General features: G+C 37.0%; 1 protein-coding gene across 1 annotated transcript; it reads left to right on the top strand.

The window, feature by feature from the left end:
- The first annotated feature begins 7,329 nt into the window (after positions 1 to 7,329).
- LOC120770400 (tetracycline resistance protein, class C-like) lies at positions 7,330 to 11,985 on the top strand. The gene is made up of 10 exons (XM_040097834.1): positions 7,330 to 7,564; positions 7,642 to 7,754; positions 10,107 to 10,257; positions 10,324 to 10,507; positions 10,576 to 10,762; positions 10,842 to 10,977; positions 11,045 to 11,181; positions 11,253 to 11,442; positions 11,510 to 11,666; positions 11,738 to 11,985. Exons 1-10 carry the CDS (start codon positions 7,408 to 7,410, stop codon positions 11,799 to 11,801), a joined length of 1,476 nt encoding a protein of 491 aa, XP_039953768.1. The 5' UTR covers positions 7,330 to 7,407; the 3' UTR covers positions 11,802 to 11,985.
- Positions 11,986 to 21,863: the final 9,878 nt, after the last annotated feature.

The raw sequence follows: 21,863 nt of genomic DNA, 5'->3' as shown, positions 1-21,863 counted from the left end.
TCTTTTTTCTGTTGGGATATGTAATATCTAAAGTCTATGCGAACAATCGCGCTTCGATTCAGGCCTTGGACCAAAATATCACACGTGTCACCAATTACCAGTCGAAATGCTCGAAAGAGTCATCAAAAAATGGACTCAACGGATGAACCATCTGAAACGTAGCCGCGGCCAACATTTGGAAGAGATAATCTTCAAAAACTAAGTGTCAAAGAATGTGCACTCCGCTTTAAATTTGAAGTTTCTTTGTTTTTTCTTTTAAAAAAAAGTAGGGAACCTCAAAATAGATCACCCTTTATAAATAATATAGAATTTAAACGCATTTGTAAAATTATTTAAAGTTTAGAATGATGAGGACAAGGCACCCTGCACTTCTGTGGTACAAATACATTATGTAATCATGCACAAGGTCTTTGCTTTTCTGTTTCGATCGATTTCTTTATTTAAGCGATGTAAACAACATGCAAACATTGTAATACCAAAGAGGGCGAGATAACAGAGAATTAACTTTCAAACTAAGTATAAGCAACGGCTGAAAAAGACCAGAGCTAGTGGCTGATAAGCCGGTAGAAATGTAGAATTTTTGGCAAACTTTTCTCTCTCTCAGACATGACATTTTACTGTTACAATCTAATTCTAATAATATAACAATCAATTATCACGCTGGAGAGGGCAAGTGCTATCAACACTTGAAGGTTTTTAACTTTTAACAAAAAAGTCGCTTATCTCGATACGGAAATGCCAAGCACCAGTAGTCAAATAAATATATATACATATATGTATGTATGTATAACAACAATTTTTTTTTATTTTTTAGAGAGTATACAAATAATTTGGCTCCGCGAATTCGGCAATGAGTTTCACATATGACTCTTATTTACATTTTTTATCTACATTATCTATAGAAAAATCACATCAATTAACTGTCAATATTAATATGAATGATATTCCTTAGATATATGGATATATCTTGTGACAAAAAAAATTGTAAATAAAACACAAAATATTAAATTATTCATCAATACTTATTTTGTCGCCTTCAAACTACTCCACACCTGGTGTGGTGGCCAACGAATTTTCTAATGCTCGAAACACTTTTCATAAGCAACTTTTGGGATGGCCTTGCTTGGCTTGTCAAACTCACAAACCCATATCTCATCTGCAGTTATAAGGCTCTCCTTGAATGTGGGATCGGAATTCGCACGATCGTGCATGTCCAAAGAGACCTCTTTTTGCAAGAGATATCGAGCTCTCTTACCAACCATTTGCCTAACGATTTTCAAACCCATATTCTTCACTTTTTAAATATTTACATCAGTTGAAGAGGACGAAGGTCGGAAGGACGAGGCATGTCTTCAACGATCCCTCGACCTACAAAGCCTTTATATCACTCAACTTCAATAACATTTGACAAAGACAGTTTTAATATATGTATACCATATATACACTTCACTTCCTAATCACTCATACGCCACGGTGGACCCACTAGGCAAGTGGTCAAGATGCGTGAATAGTTTACAATTGATTTCGTGTTTAATTTCTAGAAACAAACAAAAATAACGAACATTTAACAACATATTATTTTATGGATAGAAACTTCTCTTTTCAGATTTTATCCGATAGACGTCAAGGAGGCTTTTCTGTGTAATACTCCAACATTAATGCCTCTGTACTTTCTCATACGTTCCAAAGTTTTCAGGAAACTTAAATAAATGATTCTCCAGTTAGTATACTTTTATGTCCATACTACATCCCAGGTTTTCAAAGTTAATTAAAAGAAGAAAGAGAATTTTTGTATTTTTCGCCCTTCCGATGTCCTAAACAAATGTACGACAGCAACAAAAGACTTTCATTTTCGTTGCCTCTGAATAACATTTGTAGTTGTGCGTCACCAAAAATACCAGTTTTTAGTTTTTCATTACTTAAAACGTGCAGCTTTTTTGAAAGATATACAAATTACTTTACAGTTTACTCTAATAAATTAACATTTTGCTTCATCTCATCCCAATTCGATGCTCTATGGAGGAAAAATAATATCTACAATCATGTTTACAGGGCAATTGAAAAGTTCCCGGTACACCATGGCTTTTGAAAATTAGGGCTAACTAAACTAACATGGCTTTTGAATTCTAGTGACGGCAATTATTTCTCAATCTTTCTTGATACAGTGGTTCATATTTGCTCTGCTGTTCCATAAACATATGAAGCATTTAGTGCACCCACTTTATTGTTCTAGCAAAAAGTTGACCATTTTTAAATCGACAATCGACAACGAATGAAATTACAAAAAAAATGTTATTTTTCAATAGGTTATGTCTTAAAAAAACATCGTAAAAAGTTTTCTCGATAAAGTGTTCGAGTTGTTTTTTCTGCAGCATACTTAAGGCTATTGACATACTGACAAATTTCAAATCACTACAACCTCGCATGCCAGTGATGGAGCCTTATTAGAAAAGTATTGTGTTTTTCATTTGGACACTTACATGCAGACAGACATTTATGTATATAATTAATTTCAATAGCTCATTTATGTATTGCACACATTGGTTTTATGTTTACTCTTATCAATAAAATTAATCGGTTGTTATAAGTATTATTAAACGAGTGGCCACACTAAAAATCATAATATTCAAGCTGTCAAGTATTATAAATGAGTCAGCAAAACAAATCTGAGCCCATTTTCAAAAGATAGTTAAAATTAGAAACAATGAAAATTGGGTAATGTAAAGTACCAAATTTATGAATGATGAATGCACATGAACTGCGCAGTTCTTAGTTAGTCATCAACTTAACGAGGATTCTTAGCATTTGAAATCATCATACCAAATAAAATTTTTCTAAAATTTTGTGATACTCTGAACAGGTAATATAAATGCGATTGAGCTATGTTCGTTGTCTGTCTATATGTATATATGCGAATTAGTCCCTCAGTTTTTGAGATATCGATTTGAAATTTTTCACACGACTACCTCTCAACAAGTAACGAAAAATCAAGTTCAGGTATAAGCGAGGTCTACGCCGAGTTTCCACCCGATTTTATTCATTCTAAGCACATATGTATATGCACCGTTATAAGAAAAACACCAATTTTATCCACATATATTGAGCGATATATGCGGAATAAAGTCACCCGGAAGTTCGAAAATCTTTATATTATGTCTAAGAGAAGTAATGACCTGATTCAACCCATTTGTAACACACAGACATGACATACTATTACCAGGAAAGGATTTTCTCTACCAGATGTAACACACGTATGCCGATTTTTGAAGTCCTAGAAACACTGTAAAGACTTTTTGGGATAGCTTTCAGCGAAATTTGTTTTATCTCTTCGATCGACTGAAACCGGATTCCACGGAGCGGCAATTTTAGTTTGGAAAACAAAAACAAAAACACACGGAGCCAAATGGTGTATACGGTTTTGGTTTCGGCTCGTTTATTTTCCTCCATTACGATGACTGTTGACTTGTTTGCATGTTAAACTCATGTCTCATCGGCAGTTATAATGATCTCCATGAATGTGGGAACGGAATTCGCACGATCAAGCATGTCCAAAAAGACCTATTTACGGTAGTCTTTTTAGCAAAAAATCAGCTTTATTGGGACGAGTCGAGCAAGAACGCGTTTTATACCCAAAATATTCAGCAGAATCATTTGAATGGACCCGCGAGTCATCTCTCTATCACTTGCTTGACGATTTTCAAGCACCATATCCTTTACTTTTTTAATATTATCATCAGTAGAAGAGGTCGACGGTTGAAGGCTTTGTCCCACTTGTAGGCTTGTGTTTTTAAATTGAATCACCGTAAGCCTTTTCCAACATTCGCAACGATTTTGCAGGAAATTTGGTTAAAAATACAGAATTTTAGACAAATTCTTTGTCCGATATTTTTATCCTTTGTAAAAATCGCAACGCACTACTGAGGTGTCCCGACATAAGCAGCTGCTGTAAACAAACTGGTTGACAGATCGGATTCATATTTGGCATAGTAATTAAGGACAGTCCTACCAACTTAGCGAAATACATTTTTTTAATATCATTTCCCGGGGAATTTTACAATTCTTCTTCTTCTTAATTGGTGTAGACACCGCTTAAGCGATTATAGCCGAGTTAACAACAGCGCGCCAGTCGTTTCTTCTTTTCGCTACGTGGCGCCAATTGGATATTCCAAGCGAAGCCAGGTGCTTGTCCACTTGGTGCTTCCAACGGAGTGGAGGTCTTCCTCTTCCTCTACTTCCCCCGACGGGTACAGCGTCGAATACTTTCAGAGCTGGAGTGTTTTCGTCCATCCGGACAACATGACCTAGCCAGCGTAGCCGCTGTCTTTTAATTCGCTGAACTATGTCGATCGAATGCGGTATTCGCCGTTTCTAACGCACAAAGGACCATAAATCTTTCGCAGAACTTTTCTCTCGAAAACTCGCAACGTCGACTCATCCGTTGTTGACATCGGGAATTATGAGTGACTTATAGAGTTTGGTTTTTGTTTGTCGAGAGAGGACTTTGCTTCTCAATTGCCTACTCAGTCCGAAGTAGCACCTGTTGGCAAGAGTTATCCTGCGTTGGATTTCTAGGCTGACATTGTTGGTGGTGTTTACGCTGGTTCCAAGATAGACGCAATTATCTACGACTTCAAAGTTATGACTGTCAACAGTGACGAGAGAGCCAGACCCATTTTCTGTGCTTCCTTGTCCAGCCTGGAGAAAGCAGAACTAACGGCGCGGGTGTTGAGGCCGATGATATCAATATCATCGGCATACGCCAGCAGCTGTACACTCTTATAGAAGATGGTACCTTCTCTATTTTTAGTTCTGCGGTTCGAACTATTTTCTCCAAAAACAGGTTGAAAAAGTCGCACGATAGGGAATCGCCTTGTCTGAAACCTCGTTTGGTATCGAACGGCTCGGAGATGTCCTTCCCGATCCTGACGGAGCTTTTCGTGTTGCTCAGCGTCAGTTTACACAGCCGTATTAGTTTTGCGGGGATACCAAATTCAGACATCGCGGCATAAAGGCAGCTCCTTTTCGTGCTGTCGAAAGCAGCTTTGAAATCGACGAAGAGGTGGTGTGTGTCGATTCTTCTTTCACGGGTCTTTTCCAAGATTTGGCGCATGGTGAATATCTGGTCGGCTATTGATTTGCCAGGTCTAAAGCCACACTGATAAGGTCCAATCAGTTTGTTGATGGTGGGCTTTAATCTTTCACACAATACGCTCGATAGAAGCTTATATGCGATGTTGAGGAGGCTAATCCTACGGTAGTTGGCGCAGATTGTGGGGTCTCCTTTTTTATGGATTGGGCATAGCACACTTAAATTCCAATCGTTGGGCATGTTTTCGTCCGACCATATTTTACAAAGAAGCTGATGCATGCACCTTATCAGTTCTTCGCCGCCGTGTTTGAATAGTTCGGCCGGCAATCCGTCGGCCCCTGCCGCTTTGTTGTTCTTCAGGCGGGCAATTGCTATTCGAACTTCTTCATGGTCGGCTAATGGAACGTCTGCTCCATCGTCATCGATTGGGGAATCGGGTTCTCCTTCTCCTGGGGTTGTGCGTTCACTGCCATTCAGCAGGCTGGAGAAGTGTTCCCTCCATAATTTAAGTATGCTCTGGGCATCAGTGACTAGATCGCCTTTGGGGGTTCTACAAGAGTATGCTGAGTATACAATTAAAATTAGTTTAATTACAATTTCCGGATGTCACTGTAGACCTGTGTAATGATGGGAATCGTTAATTTGAGCTCTGGTTTGGATTTTGGAACGGTGTTTTGAATACTTTAAAGAAAATAAAAATGTTTGAACAGGGAGAAAACATGGTTGATGAGGTTAGAATACATTATATTAGAAATACAAATAGATGGTGGTTTTGATTTAGATATACTATATATGTACCTATATACATATGTGCGTGTATGATACCCTGCTTTGAATATTATTCGTTATATAGTATGGTAGTTTTTTCACCTAACGGTTGTTTGGAACAAATAAAATTATTCGAAAGATATTATATAGAAGAATGTACATATATATTAAATGGTATATACGACTAGACGAAAAAATTTCCGGTACATAAACCGGTTAGGTCAGGTTAGATAGCTGATCTCTCAGCATTGCGGCGGGATCACTCTTTAGATTATTATGTATACTCTTTTATGATGCCAAAAAGAAAAATCTACTGAAGTTGAAAATCAGCTGACAGCAAAAACAAAAAAAAAAAACGAAACCCATTACAATCTGCCTAGGAGTTTTATTTCGAAATAGTGAGATAAGAGGTGTTTTTGCCTTGATGAAGCAAAAGCCGGACATTCAAGGAAGACGTGTCGAGAGGATTCTATCTCATCTTCTTCCAAACAGCCGATGCAGCTGATAAGATATTGAATCACAATTGATTTCACAAGCATTTAGAAGTGAATTTTGCTGAGAGCGAAGAGTTCCATAGACTCTTTACGCTCGAGCAGAAGACCCTTACGACTGCACAGCGGATGTTAGTCAACCAGCGCTTGCTGATTTCGTCTGAGGCCCAAATCCAGTAGTGAACCAGAAGATGCCAACGGAGCTTCTACTCGTTCTCATTCCGCAGTTACTGAGACTGAAATCAGTCTAATCATACTCATACATAGCAAAATAGCTCAATAAAAGAGGTAAAGAGTGTAGACATCCTTTCACTAGTTTTGAGCGCACAGTCAGGGAACTCAAGGCTAATATCGCTGATCTACTTTCGGAACGGATAGTCATCGGAACAGCAGATCTACGGCTATATTTATAGTACACAAATATCCGTCCAAATTTCAACCCTCAAAAACTACTATATCGATTTCAAGCAATTTCCCAAGCAAAGCATCCCAGAAGTAAAATTATTTCACACGCATTTAATTGTTACAAGTGAAAAAATACAGCTGAACTCAGTTCTTTCTAACCTCCGCTCTTATCAATGGGAGGGCTAGTGCTCCCGGCCACTATCAGTTATTAGCGCCTTTCTATAACAAAAACTACATTTAATTGATAAATGTTGACTGGCTCTCTAACTTCAGCTCACCTTTATTCTCTGTTTACAAAACTTTTACTACTCTACTATATAATGTCTTATCTGCTCTCTTCAAATGGCGCAAATAAAAAAACTGAAGTACTTTTCGATAATGAATCAACGCGCCAAATCACATAGGGACATATGTATGCTTGTATGTTTTGTAATAAAAATCACCCATTTTTACTGCGACAGAATACTCTTCAATGCGACAATACGGTTTCTCATATATATTTAGGAGAGCGGACATATTTAAAAAGTATTTAAACGACTTGTACAGCTGAAGCGAGCCATAAACCGAAATAACAACACTTGGGATTCCAACCTAGACAGCGCATAAACTATTTGATTTTTTTTTTTTCTAAGTAATCCCTCAAACGGTAGTGTTATGTCGATAAAACAAGAAACAATAGCCGCTGAAAAATTGCAGGCAATCGAGGAGGATAATAATAGTGAAGTAGCCTCGAGTAAATCGGATGGAAAGAGAAAGTTTACAGTGATAGAACCTGCATTGTTTCTAGTTTATATAGCGACAGCATTGGCCGGTAGGACATTTTCGAAGTGTTACCCTAAAACCGTGTGCATGAAAAACGTTAATCCATTATTATTATGTTTATTAAAGGTGCTGTGCTACAAAATCAAGAACTTTATCAAACTTGTGTTGCCGTTTACGATTACGATGAGGAATTGTGCGAACCCATGTTGGGAGTTATACCCAAAAACGCGACATCACAAGTGAGTACTCTCAAGCAAGTTTCTTATTTGGAACATCTATGACTTAGATCGTTACCAATTTAGAACAATTGGTAAAAAAAAGTTTTTTCAGTTTTATTTTTCTGTTGGTTAGTTTAGTAAACGACTTTACAAAGAAATCTTTAATAGTTGTCGTGATTCGCCAGGCCTTGCCGAGTTGTGAATCGAAGAAACAAGTGTTATAAAACACATGTACTGACATAAAAGCAATAAGAAACAAAAAAAAAAATCTAAAAGTAACCATTTGGACATATAGAACAGATGTTTGGCGAAGCCATGACGGCTCATATAAAACAATTTTCTACTTTATTGGCGTAGATACCGCTTATCCGGTTATAGACGAGTTTATATATACAATACTACAACAAAAATTAGAAGCCTCGGGAAAGTGGACTATTAATGGAGAAAAATATTTAAAGAAATTTAAAGTAAATGAGAATATAGATGTAGATATATAGAAAGACGATTCATAAAATCTGCTTATTAATTTTCTGTCAATTGCTGCAAAACTCGGTTACAAAACTTAAATTTGTTCAAAAGTATAAGTAGCTTGGATACTCGTTAAACATTTCGGCAAGAATTGTCATCTTTAAGCTTAAAATTAGACATTCTGCTGTTATAACGTTAAGAAATAAGCAATGAAGGCGTGACGTAAACCTAGTTCTAAAAAAATGCGCCCCTGCTGTTCTACCAGACAGAATAATTATATAATAATAATAAAACAAACTAATAATAGCAACAACTTCTTGCGATAAGCTTCAGACTGATAACATAAAAAAAAGAAATGAAAATTGATTACGAAAAAAAAATAAAATGCATATGTGGTAGTATTGATTATCAGTAAATCAGCTGGGGGTAATAACAGCTGACGAGCCTACTCAGGTGGATTCCCTGTGATTAAATAATAACTGGAATGTGTGACTCAGCCACGCTATCATTAATCAAAATAAAATAAAAAGAAATGAACGTAACTGATAGGAAATCTCCACTGAGGAAAGCACATAAGTCGTAAAAGATCAGAAGCGGAAGATTAGAAAAAAAAAAAAACAAATATATGGACGAAGTGGATAACGTGGAAAATGTAAACTTAGACTAATTAAATTTTCTTACTATTTGTAATAAGTAAGATACTGATGAAGTGCCAAGCATTTTTTTTTTTTGGACTCAACCAAACAGGAGCCATAATCGTCTACAGAACCAGCAATTCTATTGGTTTTCAAGCAGAAGCAAAGTTAATGTTATTAGCAGAGCACTGTTATATAACTGACTGACTGAAGAAATGATAAAAGCGACTTAATCTTACTAACAGAGCACTGTTAGATGACAAAAAAGCGAAATAATTGGCAGAAGTGAATAAATATTACTAGCAGAGCAGTGTTAAATAACATTAAATTAAAATTTATGACAGAAGCGAGTTATAGTTAGAGTCACTGTTATATGACTGTGAAACAGAATATATATATTAAAAGCGTCTTAAGGTTATTAGTAGAGCTAGTAGAGCACTGTTAAATGATTTTGAAACATAATCAATTAAAGTAGAGCGTTAATGATATTAGCAGAGCAGTATTAAATATTTGTGAGACTGAAGGAATGACAAAAGCAAGTTAATCTCACTAACAGAGCACTGTTAAATGACTTTAAAGCAAAATAAATAGCAGAAGCAAGCTAATTTTATTAACATAATACTGTTAAATGACTGCGAAATATAACACATAATGACAGAAGTGATCTGATCATTAGCAGGGCACTTTTAAAGGACTGTAAAACAAAGTGAACGACAGAGGTGAAGCAATGTTATAAGCAGACTGCACTGCTAAATGACAGGGAAATATAATGAATGGCAGAAATGAGTTGCTGTTATCAGTAGAGGACTACTAAGGAATGACAAATACAAGTTTTTGTTATTGGCAGAGTACTGTTAAATGACTGCGAAATATAACACATAATGACAGAAGTGATCTGATATCATTAGCAGGGCACTTTTAAAGGACTGTAAAACAAAGTGAACGACAGAGGTGAAGCAATGTTATAAGCAGACTGCACTGCTAAATGACAGGGAAATATAATGAATGGCAGAAATGAGTTGCTGTTATCAGTAGAGGACCACTAAGGAATGACAAATACAAGTTTTTGTTATTAGCAGAGTACTTTTAAATGAAAATATTATTAAATATTAAATAAAATAAATATTTAAATGAAATAAATAAAAAAGTATTAATAATAAATATTTTAATAACAAAATATTAAAAAATATTTAAATAAAATAAATTGAAATAAAATAAATTTAAAAAAAATCATAATATTCTAATATTTTACTTTCCAAATTGTTTGCAGGCCATCGAAACCCAAGTGCAACCCTATGTGGCCAGGATTATTATGGCGAGTTCGCTGATTAACAGCGTTTTGCCCGCATTCCTCAGTTTATTTATTGGACCATGGTCTGATAAATTTGGACGTAGACCTATACTTGTAGCAACCTTTGCAGGTAAATAAACAATTTCGTCATTATAATGAAATACAAAGAAATTAATTAAATTAATTGCTGAAACAGCGGCATTTCTCGGACATCTTATAACGTCAATATTGGCGGGTATATCTATGGCGACACCGATAAATCCTTGGATCTACGTTATATCATACATACCACCAGCACTAACTGGTAGCAACTGTGCCCTGGTAGCGATGGCATTTTGTCTGGTTTCCGATGTGTGTGATGAGGGCGGCAGAGCTAGGCGGTAGGTGTTTTTGAAGCAATACTGCGCTTGCAGCCGACAATTACTAAATTATTTTTCGCACTTTGTAGCCTGTTCTTGGTTGAGGGTGCTATGGGTATTGGTACACTGGTTGGTAATTTGATAGCCAGTTCCATACTGGCCGCAACTGGTACTATCGGCGTATTCGTAATTGCCGCGAGTATGGATTTGGTAGCGCTACTTTATATCGCCATCTTTATAACCGAAAGTTTGAACGTGAAACACGAAAGAACTACGGTGAGTTGCAAATTTTGAGTGAAGAATTTTTTTTTTTTTCATTACTATTATAATAATTTTTTTTTTTTTGTTATTTTAGTCGCATGTACGTGAGTTCTTCAAATTCGATTTGATTAAGGATCTGGTTAAAACTTGCCTGAAACGCAGACCGCACTATGATCGCGGCATCATTTGGTGTATTATGTTCGCCTTAATTTCGACAACCTTTGTGCAGCGTAAGTACTAAATTTAGTACCAAATTTCTTATTGTAACTTAACGCAAATATTATTTTCTGCTTACAGAGGGTGAGGCGAATTTACTTTATCTGTTTCTACGCAACAAATTCAATCTCACGCTGCAAGAATTCACCACTTTCACTGCGGCCGGCATTGGTATCAAAATGATTGGTTGTGCCATCGTTTTGGTATTATTGCGTGTGGTGAGTTTATATTGCAGTTAGCACAGAATGCTTATAAAAACTAAACCACAACCAAAAAAATCGTTTTACAGGTATTCAGCGCGCCTTTAACTGTGGTGGCTATACTTGGCTTGTTGGGTAGCTTCGCCGACAGTTTAATACGCGCTTTGGCTGAGAAGTTTTGGCAGATGTATGTGGCCGCGGTTGCGGGCTTCATGGCTGGCATTAACAGCCCCATGTTGCAAGCGGTACTTGCAAGTTTGGTGGACCGCACAGAAATCGGTAAAACTTCTATTAATTAATTTTTCATAGAAAGTATAATTAATAAACAAAATTTTTGGAATTTTAGGCAAAGTATATGCGGTAATTACCTCACTGCAAACACTATCACCTTTGGCGTCGTCGCCAATCTACACTGGTATTTACAACGCGACATTGGCATCATCTCCTGGTGCTTTCTACTTTCTCAGCTGTGGTATCTATGCCGCAAACTTTTTGCTCATAACGTAAGTCCGCTTCGATAACACACTTGACGCATTTATTAAGTCTGTTCTGTGTATTTTTTCGGCAATTTTAGGATTATATACTTTATGCAGCGTAAGAGTAGTTCCAGAGCAACGACGGCCAATGAGGCAGCTTAATGACTGACAGCCCAGTTGCATATGTGCCTAAATACTTCTTCGAAATTCGAAAAGAAATAAATATGTCAACTTTAATTCAATCTTTCTATGGCTTTATAATGAGAGCGCCTGTGTATTATGTTTGAATATTGTTAAAGCGAAAAAGTTGCAAATATATCTATGTATAGTAAAATTGCATAATTAATTTTTAGTAAAAATTTTGTTTAGCAAAGTTTAAGATTACAATTATTTAGTGTTAATTAGCATAAAATTTCTAATTCTAAGCATAGTGTTTAACACTTTTTTATAAACAAATAAATTAAGCGTAAAATTTGAAAGACTTCCATTTATTGCGTACCAAAATAGGTGCATTATCTTCAGCCCGTGCTCTGTAACTTAAAATATTGAACAAGCCTTTTTACGTTTACGTTAGAGATACAAACCACTTTTCGACCAGTCGAGGTATGATCACGGTTAGATAAGGTAATTAGATCTTTGTAGAATGAATAATGATTAAAACATCAAGGAATGACGCATCAAATAAAAAAACTGAAAAATTCCCATGGCATGGTGATCCAAGTAGAGGTACTTTTTTTGAAAGTCTTTTTTTGACATATCATACCATCGTACTCTTCGCAATATCATCACCCATCTGGAGACGCAGCATTCAATATTGGATAATATAGTGAAGGGAATATAGCAGCCGTAGCTGAGAATGTGGAGGATGAGGTCATGTGTAGAAGTTCACGCAAGTGAGGAAAGTTCTCTGATCGCAATTCACTTGGGAGTGGCGAGAAACGATTCTTTTACCTATAGCTCAAGCAGCTCACGACTTCCTGTCTTTGATCAAGTATCCTCTGGGTAGCTAAAGTACATGCGTTTGAAGGCGAGCTAAAGTGAGATGGCGAAACATCCCCTACATAGGGTTGTGCGCTGGGCTGGGACCCGCCACGTAAAAAAACGTGAAAGGATATCAACTGTCTAGGATGAGAGACCCACCTCTGCTTGGCGACTTTAACGCCAAGGTAGGCAAGGAAGGTATATTAGGCACGACGGTCGGTAAATTCAGCCTCCACGACGATACATCCCCAAATGGGTTGAGGTTGATCGACTTCTCCGGGACCCGAAATATGGCTATCTGTACTACTAGATTCCAGCATCAGAAGTTTCATCAAGCCACCTGGCTGTCTCCGGATCGAAAAACCACTAACCAGATCGATCATGTTGTGATAGACGGAAGACACGTCTCCAGTGTTCTAGACGTGCGTACGCTCCGAGGTACTAACACCTATTCGGACCACTATCTTGTTGCAGACAAGATTCGTACACGTCTCTGTGCAGCAAAAAACGCACGTCAACAAATACAAGGAAGGCTCGAATTCAAGAAGCTGCAATCACAACAGATAGCCGATTTTCTACTCGGCTTGCACTCCTGCTCTCTGAGAGCACACGTCAACAACTCGGTATAAGAGAACTGTGGGACGGCATTTCAAACTCCTTACGTACAGCTGCAACCGAAACCATTGGTTTTCGGAAAGTGCAAAAGAACAACTGGTACGACGAGGAGTGCCGTGTTGCAGCGGAGAGAAAACAGGCTGCCTACCTCGCAACGTTACGATCGACCACAACACGTGCGGGATGGGATAGATACCGAGAGTTGAAGAGGGAAGCGAGACGCAACTGCAGACAGAAAAAGAAAGAGGCCGAAATGCGTGAGCATCAAGAGCTTGATAAGCTGGCCGACAGGGGTAATGCTCGAAAATTCTACGAAAAGATGAGGCGGCTAACTGAAGGTTTCAAGACCGGAGCATACTCTTGTAGAACCCCCAAAGGTGATCTAGTCACCGATGCCCAGAGCATACTTAAATTATGGAGGGAACACTTCTCCAGCCTGTTGAATGGCAGTGAACGCACAACGCCAGGAGAAAGCGAACCCGATTCCTCAATCGACGACGATGGAGCCGACGTTCCATTGCCCGACCATGAAGAAGTTCGAATAGCAATTACCCGCCTGAAGAACAACAAAGCGGCGGGGGCCGACGGATTGCCGGCCGAGCTATTCAAACGCGGCGTCGAAAAACTGATAGGGAGCATGCATCAGCTTCTTTGTAAAATATGCTCGGACGAAAACATGCCCAACGATTGGAATTTAAGTGTGCTATGCCCAATCCATAAAAAAGGTGACCCCACAATCTGCGCCAACTACCGTGGGATTAGCCTCCTCAGAATCGCATATAAGGTTCTATCGAGCGTATTGTGTGAAAGATTAAAGCCCACCGTCAACAAACTGATTAGACCTTATCAGTGTGGCTTTAGACCTGGAAAATCAACAACCGACCAGATATTCACCATGCGCCAAATCTTGGAAAAGACCCGTGAAAGAAGAATCGACAGCACGAAAAGGAGCTGCCGGAGCTGCCTTAATGCCGCGATGTCTGAATTTGGTATCCCCGCAAAACTAATACGGCTGTGTAAACTGACGTTGAATAACACCAAAAGCTCCGTCAGGATCGGGAAGGACCTTTCCGAGCCGTTCGATACCAAACGAGGTTTCAGACAAGGCGACTCCCTATCGTGCGACTTCTTCTGCTGCTGGAGAAAATTATTCGAGCTACAGAACTTAATCGACCAGGTACAATCTTTTATAACAGTGTTCAGCTGCTGGCGTATGCCGATGATATTAGCCTCAACATCCGCGCCGTTAGTTCTGCTTTCTCCAGACTGGACAAGGAAGTAACGCAAATGGGTCTGGCAATGAGGGCAAGACGAAATACCTCCTGTCATCAAACAAACAGTCGTCGCACTCACGACTTAGCTCTCACGTCACTGTTAACAGTCATTACTTTGAAGTTGTGGATAATTTCGTCTATCTTGGAACCAGAGTAAACACCAACAACAATATCAGCCTTGAAATCCAACGCAGAATAACTCTATAAGTCACTCATAATTCCCGTCCTGCTATATGGTGCAAAGGCTTGGACGTTGACAGCAACCGATGAGTCGACGTTGCGAGTTTTCGAGAGAAAGGTTCTGCGAAAGATTTACGGTCCTTTACGCATTGGCCACGGCGAATATCGCATTCGATGGAACGATAAGCTGTATGAGATATACGACGACATTGACATAGTTCAGCGAATTAAAAGACAGCGGCTAGGCTGGCTAGGTCATGTTGTCCAAATGTACGAAAATACGTCAGCTCTGACAGTTTTCCACGCAGTATCCGCCGGGGGAAATAGAGGAAGAGGGAGACCTCTACTCCTTTGGAAGGACCAAGTGGAGAAGGACCTGGCTTCGCTTGGAATATCCAATTGGCGGCCCGTAACGAAAAGAAGAAACGACTGACGCGCTGTTGTTAACTCGGCTATAATCGCGTAAGCGGTGTCTACGCCAGTAAAGAAGAAGAAAAAGAACCTAACATTGCCGGTTGAAACAAATTGTTTGTTGACGAAGCCATTAAGCCAGAAATGGGTCTCATCTGAGAGGATGATTTGGTGACCGCCACCGTTCTCAGTAGCAACCGAAGAATTTGAATTTGCGTAGTAACCTAGATTGACTTCCAAGCATTGTACCAAAGTGACGTGAGAAAATAGCAAACCTTACTGAGCACACTGACGAATTGCAAAAAACTTTTCCAGGCATTGAGAAATCGGTCTATAAATTTTAAAAATTTCAAAAATAATTTTAAATCCAATATTCGTATATTTCAAGATTGTACCAATTCCCTCAACGGAGCTTGATTGGGAATAACAATTATTGCATTACTCATACGCCCTGTAGATCGCGAGAGATAAGTGCGCTTATACGAGAATCGCTTGCACTTGAGAATAAGACGCCAATTAAGAAGAGGATATGGTCTACTTAGATATAGAATACATTATTTTCAGATCCACAAATCTCACACTGGGGAATACATTTTTTTAGACAGTAAAATCGGAATATAAAGATCTATTTTTTCTTTCAAAATAAAAGACTTTTATAAATTCTTAGAAGTACGATGTACTAAGTACTGATGACATTGGACGCCTTTGCGTCATTTTTTAAAGAGTTGTATTACAATACTGAAATCAGGAGAAAAACATAATAGAAAACTAGGGCTTACTTCGAAATACTTATTTTTTTTATAATTGGGCGTCGAAACAACACAGTAACTAACCAGTAGTAGTAGTAGTAGTCATAGTAGATCACACTTTATACAAGGCGCGTTCAAAAGTAAACAGGACTTAAAAAAAAACAGAACAAATGGTTTTTTCGGCAAAATCAATTTATTTTATTCAAGATAGGCCCCTTCTGCTTCAATACAGCTTTTTTCAGTGTCCAAAAGCATGTCGAACGAGTGTTTTAGCTCGTTGGCCGGTACGGCCGCCAGTATGCCAGTGCAAGCCTTTTCAATGGTCTCCACGTCTGCATAACGCTTTCCTTTCGTTGGCAAATGCATTTTTCCGAAAAGAAAGAAGTCGCACGGTGCCATATCAGGTGAATACGGGGAGTGGTTAATGGTTAAACTGTGACCATTGTCGTGCTATGCTCTGATACAGCATCGTCTCCGTAAACTTCACAAATTTCATTGGTGGCTTGTGTGGCACTTTTCCCTTTTTTAAACAAAAATTTCAAAATATAGCGAATTTCTTCATTATTTTCACTAATTTTTGAACAGCTGTAACTTTTTTTCAACTTTCCCGAATTTAATTTTGGTGAAATGAAGCTTAAAATCTCACCTTTCCCACACTATATCGGATGACACAATGTGTTTGGTAGCACTGGATATATACGGCTGCAACGACATCTATTGACAATATACGAAAAGACTTTTTCGACTACCCAATATGTATTTGTATAGCGATGTCATGGCTGCTTATGTGGAGTTCTGGTCAATCTTTTCCATGAATTTCATGGACTTTTCAACAATAGGGTCGACCTGCATCTTCTATATCGAAATTTCCTGGAACGGAAGCGACGCACATCTATGTATACCTTTTTAAAATATTTTACCGCTTGTTTCGGAGATATCTATCCGATTTCACTGTTTCCGACAAACGCATGCATACAATATAAAAATTCATCTGTATATTAAATTTCATGCAGATATAGAAAAAATTAAAAAAAATTTTATAAGTGGAACTTCGACTTAAAAATTTCTCGTTCGAAATCGATTTTAGACCCCATAGTTTCTTAATCATATTTCAAGAATGATGCTTAGCACATTTTCTGAATATACCATTACTTCATTTTTCTGGTACCCTATAAATCGACCCGCTCTACCATACTATATTTAAATATATTTCGATATATTAGACCTTCGTTAACTTTTTTTGCTTAGATTTTGTTATCAAGTTGTGAAAGAAATATTATTAGCTAATCACAATAACGGAAATGCCATACTTTTGTAACTGATGAAAGTGAATATAAAAGTATAAGTACGCTGCTTTGTAAACTTTAGAAAAATACAGACAAACTTATGCATATCACACACATTAACTTGGAGAGCACTAATTCTATACTCACAAACAGTTGTTATTGGCATACGTACATAATAGAACTGTAAGTATATTTTATAATTAAATTACTTAATTACTTAAATGTACAACAAATGCCTGTTCGTATTAGCAAATAGGAAACTAACTGTTCTTTTGGTTAACAGTGAATGTTAGCACATAGCAGCTGTTTACAATGCATTACTCATACGTCACGGTGTTCAACGGAAAAAAACATATATGTAGTACATACTACCTTACCTTATACATATATGGAAATTGCCTGAACATAATTAATAAAAAATACTTATAAATGGCGATATAAAAGAAAGATATAATTATTTAGGACAGATATTTCATTATTTTTCTTTGGCACTTTGAAGTACAAAAATTAGTAAAAGAAATCCATTATATTTCTAATAACATTAGAATTGTAATCTGTATTTCGTAATCTGTATCTATAAAGATAAGATTTCATACTAAGAAAACTTCTCAGATAATGATAGGCAAGTTGAGTACTTCTCTATCGAAAAATGTTTTGGTTTTGATTTTTCGTTAGAGATGTACTCAATTTGTACGCAATTAAAGATAAGCTAAGATTAAATTGGATCAGTAAGAAACTTATTTAGTGTACATATTTTATACAGGTATAGAGTTTTCTATTTCCTGGGTGGATATTTGTCAGACTGTCGGCAAAGTAAACAGATGCTTTTTTTACGATAACAAAAAACAAAATTTGATTTTTGGTTATAAAATGATTAAATATTGGTTATATCTGACAGCGGAAGCTGAGAAGAAAGTAATAGGACTAAGCTTCTTCCGCAGCGACTGTATTTCCAAGCGTGCGCGCACCGACTGAATTCGATAGAAGGCGTTCTTAGCTAACGACCGAGAGACTCAAACGAAGGGTCAAAGGGAAATTGCACCACGACAACGCCCCGGCTCACACCGGCTTTCTTGTAAACAGCTACCTAACCAAGGCCGGCAAAGGGGATCCAAGCAGCATGCACCTCGGCTCTCAAAGCCTTCCGTGACGCCTTCAATGCTTGGAAATCTCGCTGGCAGTACTGCACGGATTACTATAGAAGCCTATTTTGAAAGTTTTTAAAGAATTGTAACGATTGGTTCAATAATTTTTTTTTCGTAAGCAATAAAAAATCAATTTCGATTTTTTTGAGAATACGTTATTTAGGTGATGATATGTAGTACTTATATGGCAGTTGGAGGTAGTATCGACCTGATTTTATTCAATTTTGCCAATAGTACAGGTATATATAGGTCGAGTTTTCGCCAAATGTTATCCATTTTAAGGGGTAACATGGGCTTCCTCGGGTAAAAACAGCCTTTTTTCAACAACTTATTTCTCGTATAAAAAATGAAATATTTTATTAGAGTTGTTTTTATTGCTACAAACATACACTACATTACCAAATAAATTCAGAAAATTTTGAAAAAAATATTTTAAACTCGGAAAAAGACACGTTGGCAGGATAACTCCTTATAGGATCATCTAAAGTGCAAAAAATACGTGCTTTAGTTAAATCTTTAACTTAGAAATTGGACGAAGGAAAAAAGTGAAAATTGGATTTTTGGTAGACGTTTAAAACAAAAAAAAAAAAAAAATCAGTGAAAATTTCGCTAAAATTTTTTTTTTTTTTTCAAATAGTTGTAATCGAAAAAATCCTTCGTACAAGTCTTGAATCTCAAAGACCTGTGTAAAATTTCATGAGGATTGATTGAGTAGTCCTCGAGAAATCTTGCCACCGACTTCAAAAACACAGTTTCGAGAAAAACACGTTTAAGGTATTAGTAAAACACGCTCTCTCATTTTCATTGAGATAACTCATACGAGTATGCTAGCCGATGTATGTGGTATAAAGTCACCCGGAAGCTTGAAAATATTTATATTAGGTATATGGCGGCTAAGGTAAGTATTGACCCCATTCAAACCATTTTTGACACAGAGAGATACTATTATCAGGAAAGGACTTTCTCCAAATTTCAATTATATATCTCATACATTGACCGTTATTTCGGTAAAAAGTCAGCTATAGTCTCTGGGGTCCAAATATACATACGGTACCCGGGGACTTGAGCAGTTTTGATAAGAAATAAACAAAAACAAAATAAAATCCTCTGGCATTTAAATACATTGCATTATATCAATTTCAAGCACCACAGCGTTATTTAATTTCGTTTAAAACATAGAATAGTAATTCTAATATACATAAATTATAGTAATAAGGCCTTGAAACTATTTAATTATGTTTATAGGATTATTTCAAACATATACCTAAATAACTTTACTGTTGCCTATCGTTATCAGAAAAGTGACTCCTCGCTCATTAAAGTGATAAATGACACTCGGCCGAAAGTGACTAAAATAGTTGGTAGCAAATAGTTTTTATTATCGCCTCTGAATCATTGCTGAAGAGTAGTTTTCCATTTAAAATAAAGTTTGATTAAATAAAAAAGTGATTAAGTAGCTACTTAAGTTTTTTGTAAAGAATTAATTGTAATAAATATTACTTTTGAGCTAAGACATGTAAAATGGAAATTAATGGTACAAGAGCGCTACAAAACAAAAACGATTTGGGATATCAATAAAATTTTTTATTCCTGTTCGTTCCCATTAGTATGTATGGAATGTCCTGTGGGAACCAAGTCCATATCATCAAATTCGGATCAAAAATATTTGGTTATCAATGAGCGCTAGCGACACCCATTCACAGTAAAGTGCAGGTCTTGATCATCACGGAAGAAGTACGGCCCATTGACCAACCATAATTTTTCCGGGATGCAATGGTGAGTCATGGAGTACGTGTGGATTTCTGCCTCACCAATAACGCAAGAAGATGATTTTTCGATGAAAATCCGGATCATTTTCAAGTTGTTGGTGGGCTGAGGCCCAATCCACGAACATACGACGATTCTGGTGGTCAATCAGCTTCAATTCTTGCGTCAATTTGATCTTGTAAGGAGGTAGGCCAAGATCTTTTCTCGAAATCCGCCACAACTACGCCACAAAGATACCTAACGCTTGAGAACGACGTGTAGGAGACTGTTTTGAGTCTTCCTCAATTTAAGCGGCAGCGGCAGCAATATTCTCGACACTACGGGCACTTCCTTGTCTCACTGGCACGGGAACATTTTGACGCTCAATTGTCAAACTGCAGGACGATTATGATTGGACGTAGCGCTCTTAAAGTTGAACTTAAATTTTTATAATTTCGATTTGTTGTTGGATCGTATATCTTTCATGATGAAAAGAGCGGGAAAAAATATGGCTTCCCCTATTCGACTACTTTTGTAGCGTCCCTATTGAAAGACCCGGTATTATATGATGATGGATTACACAGCAAAGGGATACTATTATCATATTCTATATTTATCTAAAATATAAAAAATCCATTGAAAACCCTTTTATAGTTAAGGTATTGAAATTTATTTACGAAAATTTCTTTGAAGTCATGAAAAGCAAACACTGAAAAGTTTTTCAAAACACAAACTGTTTTCAAAATTATAGAGGTTTTAGTGTCAGGTCAACGGGATCGGTTAGAGTATACTGTAAGACTTTAAACACATTTATCTTGAAACTACTTTTTCGACACTGTCGTCACGATATCTTAAGTTCTAATCACTTCTACTACAACTTGCACGGACGGACAGTCACCCGGATTTCTACTCATCTCATCATCACTCTTGAAGGGAATTATGTTGAATAAATAAAACGAAAAATAATAGAATAAATAAATCTAAATAAAAAAATCACATAAAATATAAACAGAAGGTTAAAATGCAGAAAGTGTATGAAAATGGTCTTCGAATGATCCCGACTCACATATAATAGCTTCCAACAAACCAAATGCTGAATTGTGGGTCAGTGCCAGTTATATACAAACATTGTATATACAAAATTGCTTGAAAATATGTTCTCAAATATACCAGCTCAGATCTTTTCCTGCTCCCAATATTGGTTTTATACTGATTTCCGACTTTGCGTTAAGATTAGTCAAAACATGTGATATTTTAATGAAATTAATTGGTAATGCTTTCTAATAATTATGTGGTTTATGTAAGGAGGAGTTGGTCTAAACATCATATATTTTATAAAGCGGATTTCGATACTTTACACCCTAAGTAATATATTACAGTCTGCCGGACTAAAGCAGTCAGAGAAAATATCTGCCATTTTAAGATTAAGCTAGTAAAAGTATTAAAAATAATACAGTTTTGTTGAAATACTTTCGAAACTCTTCGAATTTAGGCACCAGTATTATCTTACTGGCGCTATAGCTACCTGCGCTCGGCTTAGTGGCTTCCAATCTCATGGAAGGTGGATATAGGAGAATCTTTAAACCAAATATCATATTTGGTAAAATACATAGTTACTACCGTTTGCCGTCCACTGGATTTGAAGAATATGTCTAAAACGCAGCGAGTGTGAAATAAATGTAAACAAACAGAGATTATTTAGCAATTATAAAGTGTTAAGCGATCCCAAAGGGTAACTGACAGTGATGAGTCAACGCTTTTAATGTTGAGTTTATCTACTATGTATTTGGATATGCCAGCTACAACAGCAAACATTGAAATGCTCTCGTTATCTCAC

The sequence above is a fragment of the Bactrocera tryoni genome, chromosome 3 (genome assembly GCF_016617805.1).
Source record: "Bactrocera tryoni isolate S06 chromosome 3, CSIRO_BtryS06_freeze2, whole genome shotgun sequence".
Classification (NCBI taxonomy): Eukaryota; Metazoa; Arthropoda; class Insecta; order Diptera; family Tephritidae; genus Bactrocera; species Bactrocera tryoni.
The sequence above is the reverse complement of the archived record's forward strand: the minus strand, read 5'-3'. Positions and strand labels throughout refer to the sequence as shown.

What these genes read in the sequence shown, in the direction of transcription:
- LOC120770400 (XM_040097834.1), top strand. Translation starts at nt 7,408, where the DNA reads ATGTCGATAAAACAAGAAACAATAGCCGCTGAAAAATTGCAGGCAATC. An exon ending in TTCGACAACCTTTGTGCAGC is followed by an intron (nt 10,978 to 11,044) that starts GTAAGTACTAAA and finishes TTCTGCTTACAG; the next exon opens with AGGGTGAGGCGAATTTACTT. An exon ending in TTTTGGTATTATTGCGTGTG is followed by an intron (nt 11,182 to 11,252) that starts GTGAGTTTATAT and finishes ATCGTTTTACAG; the next exon opens with GTATTCAGCGCGCCTTTAAC.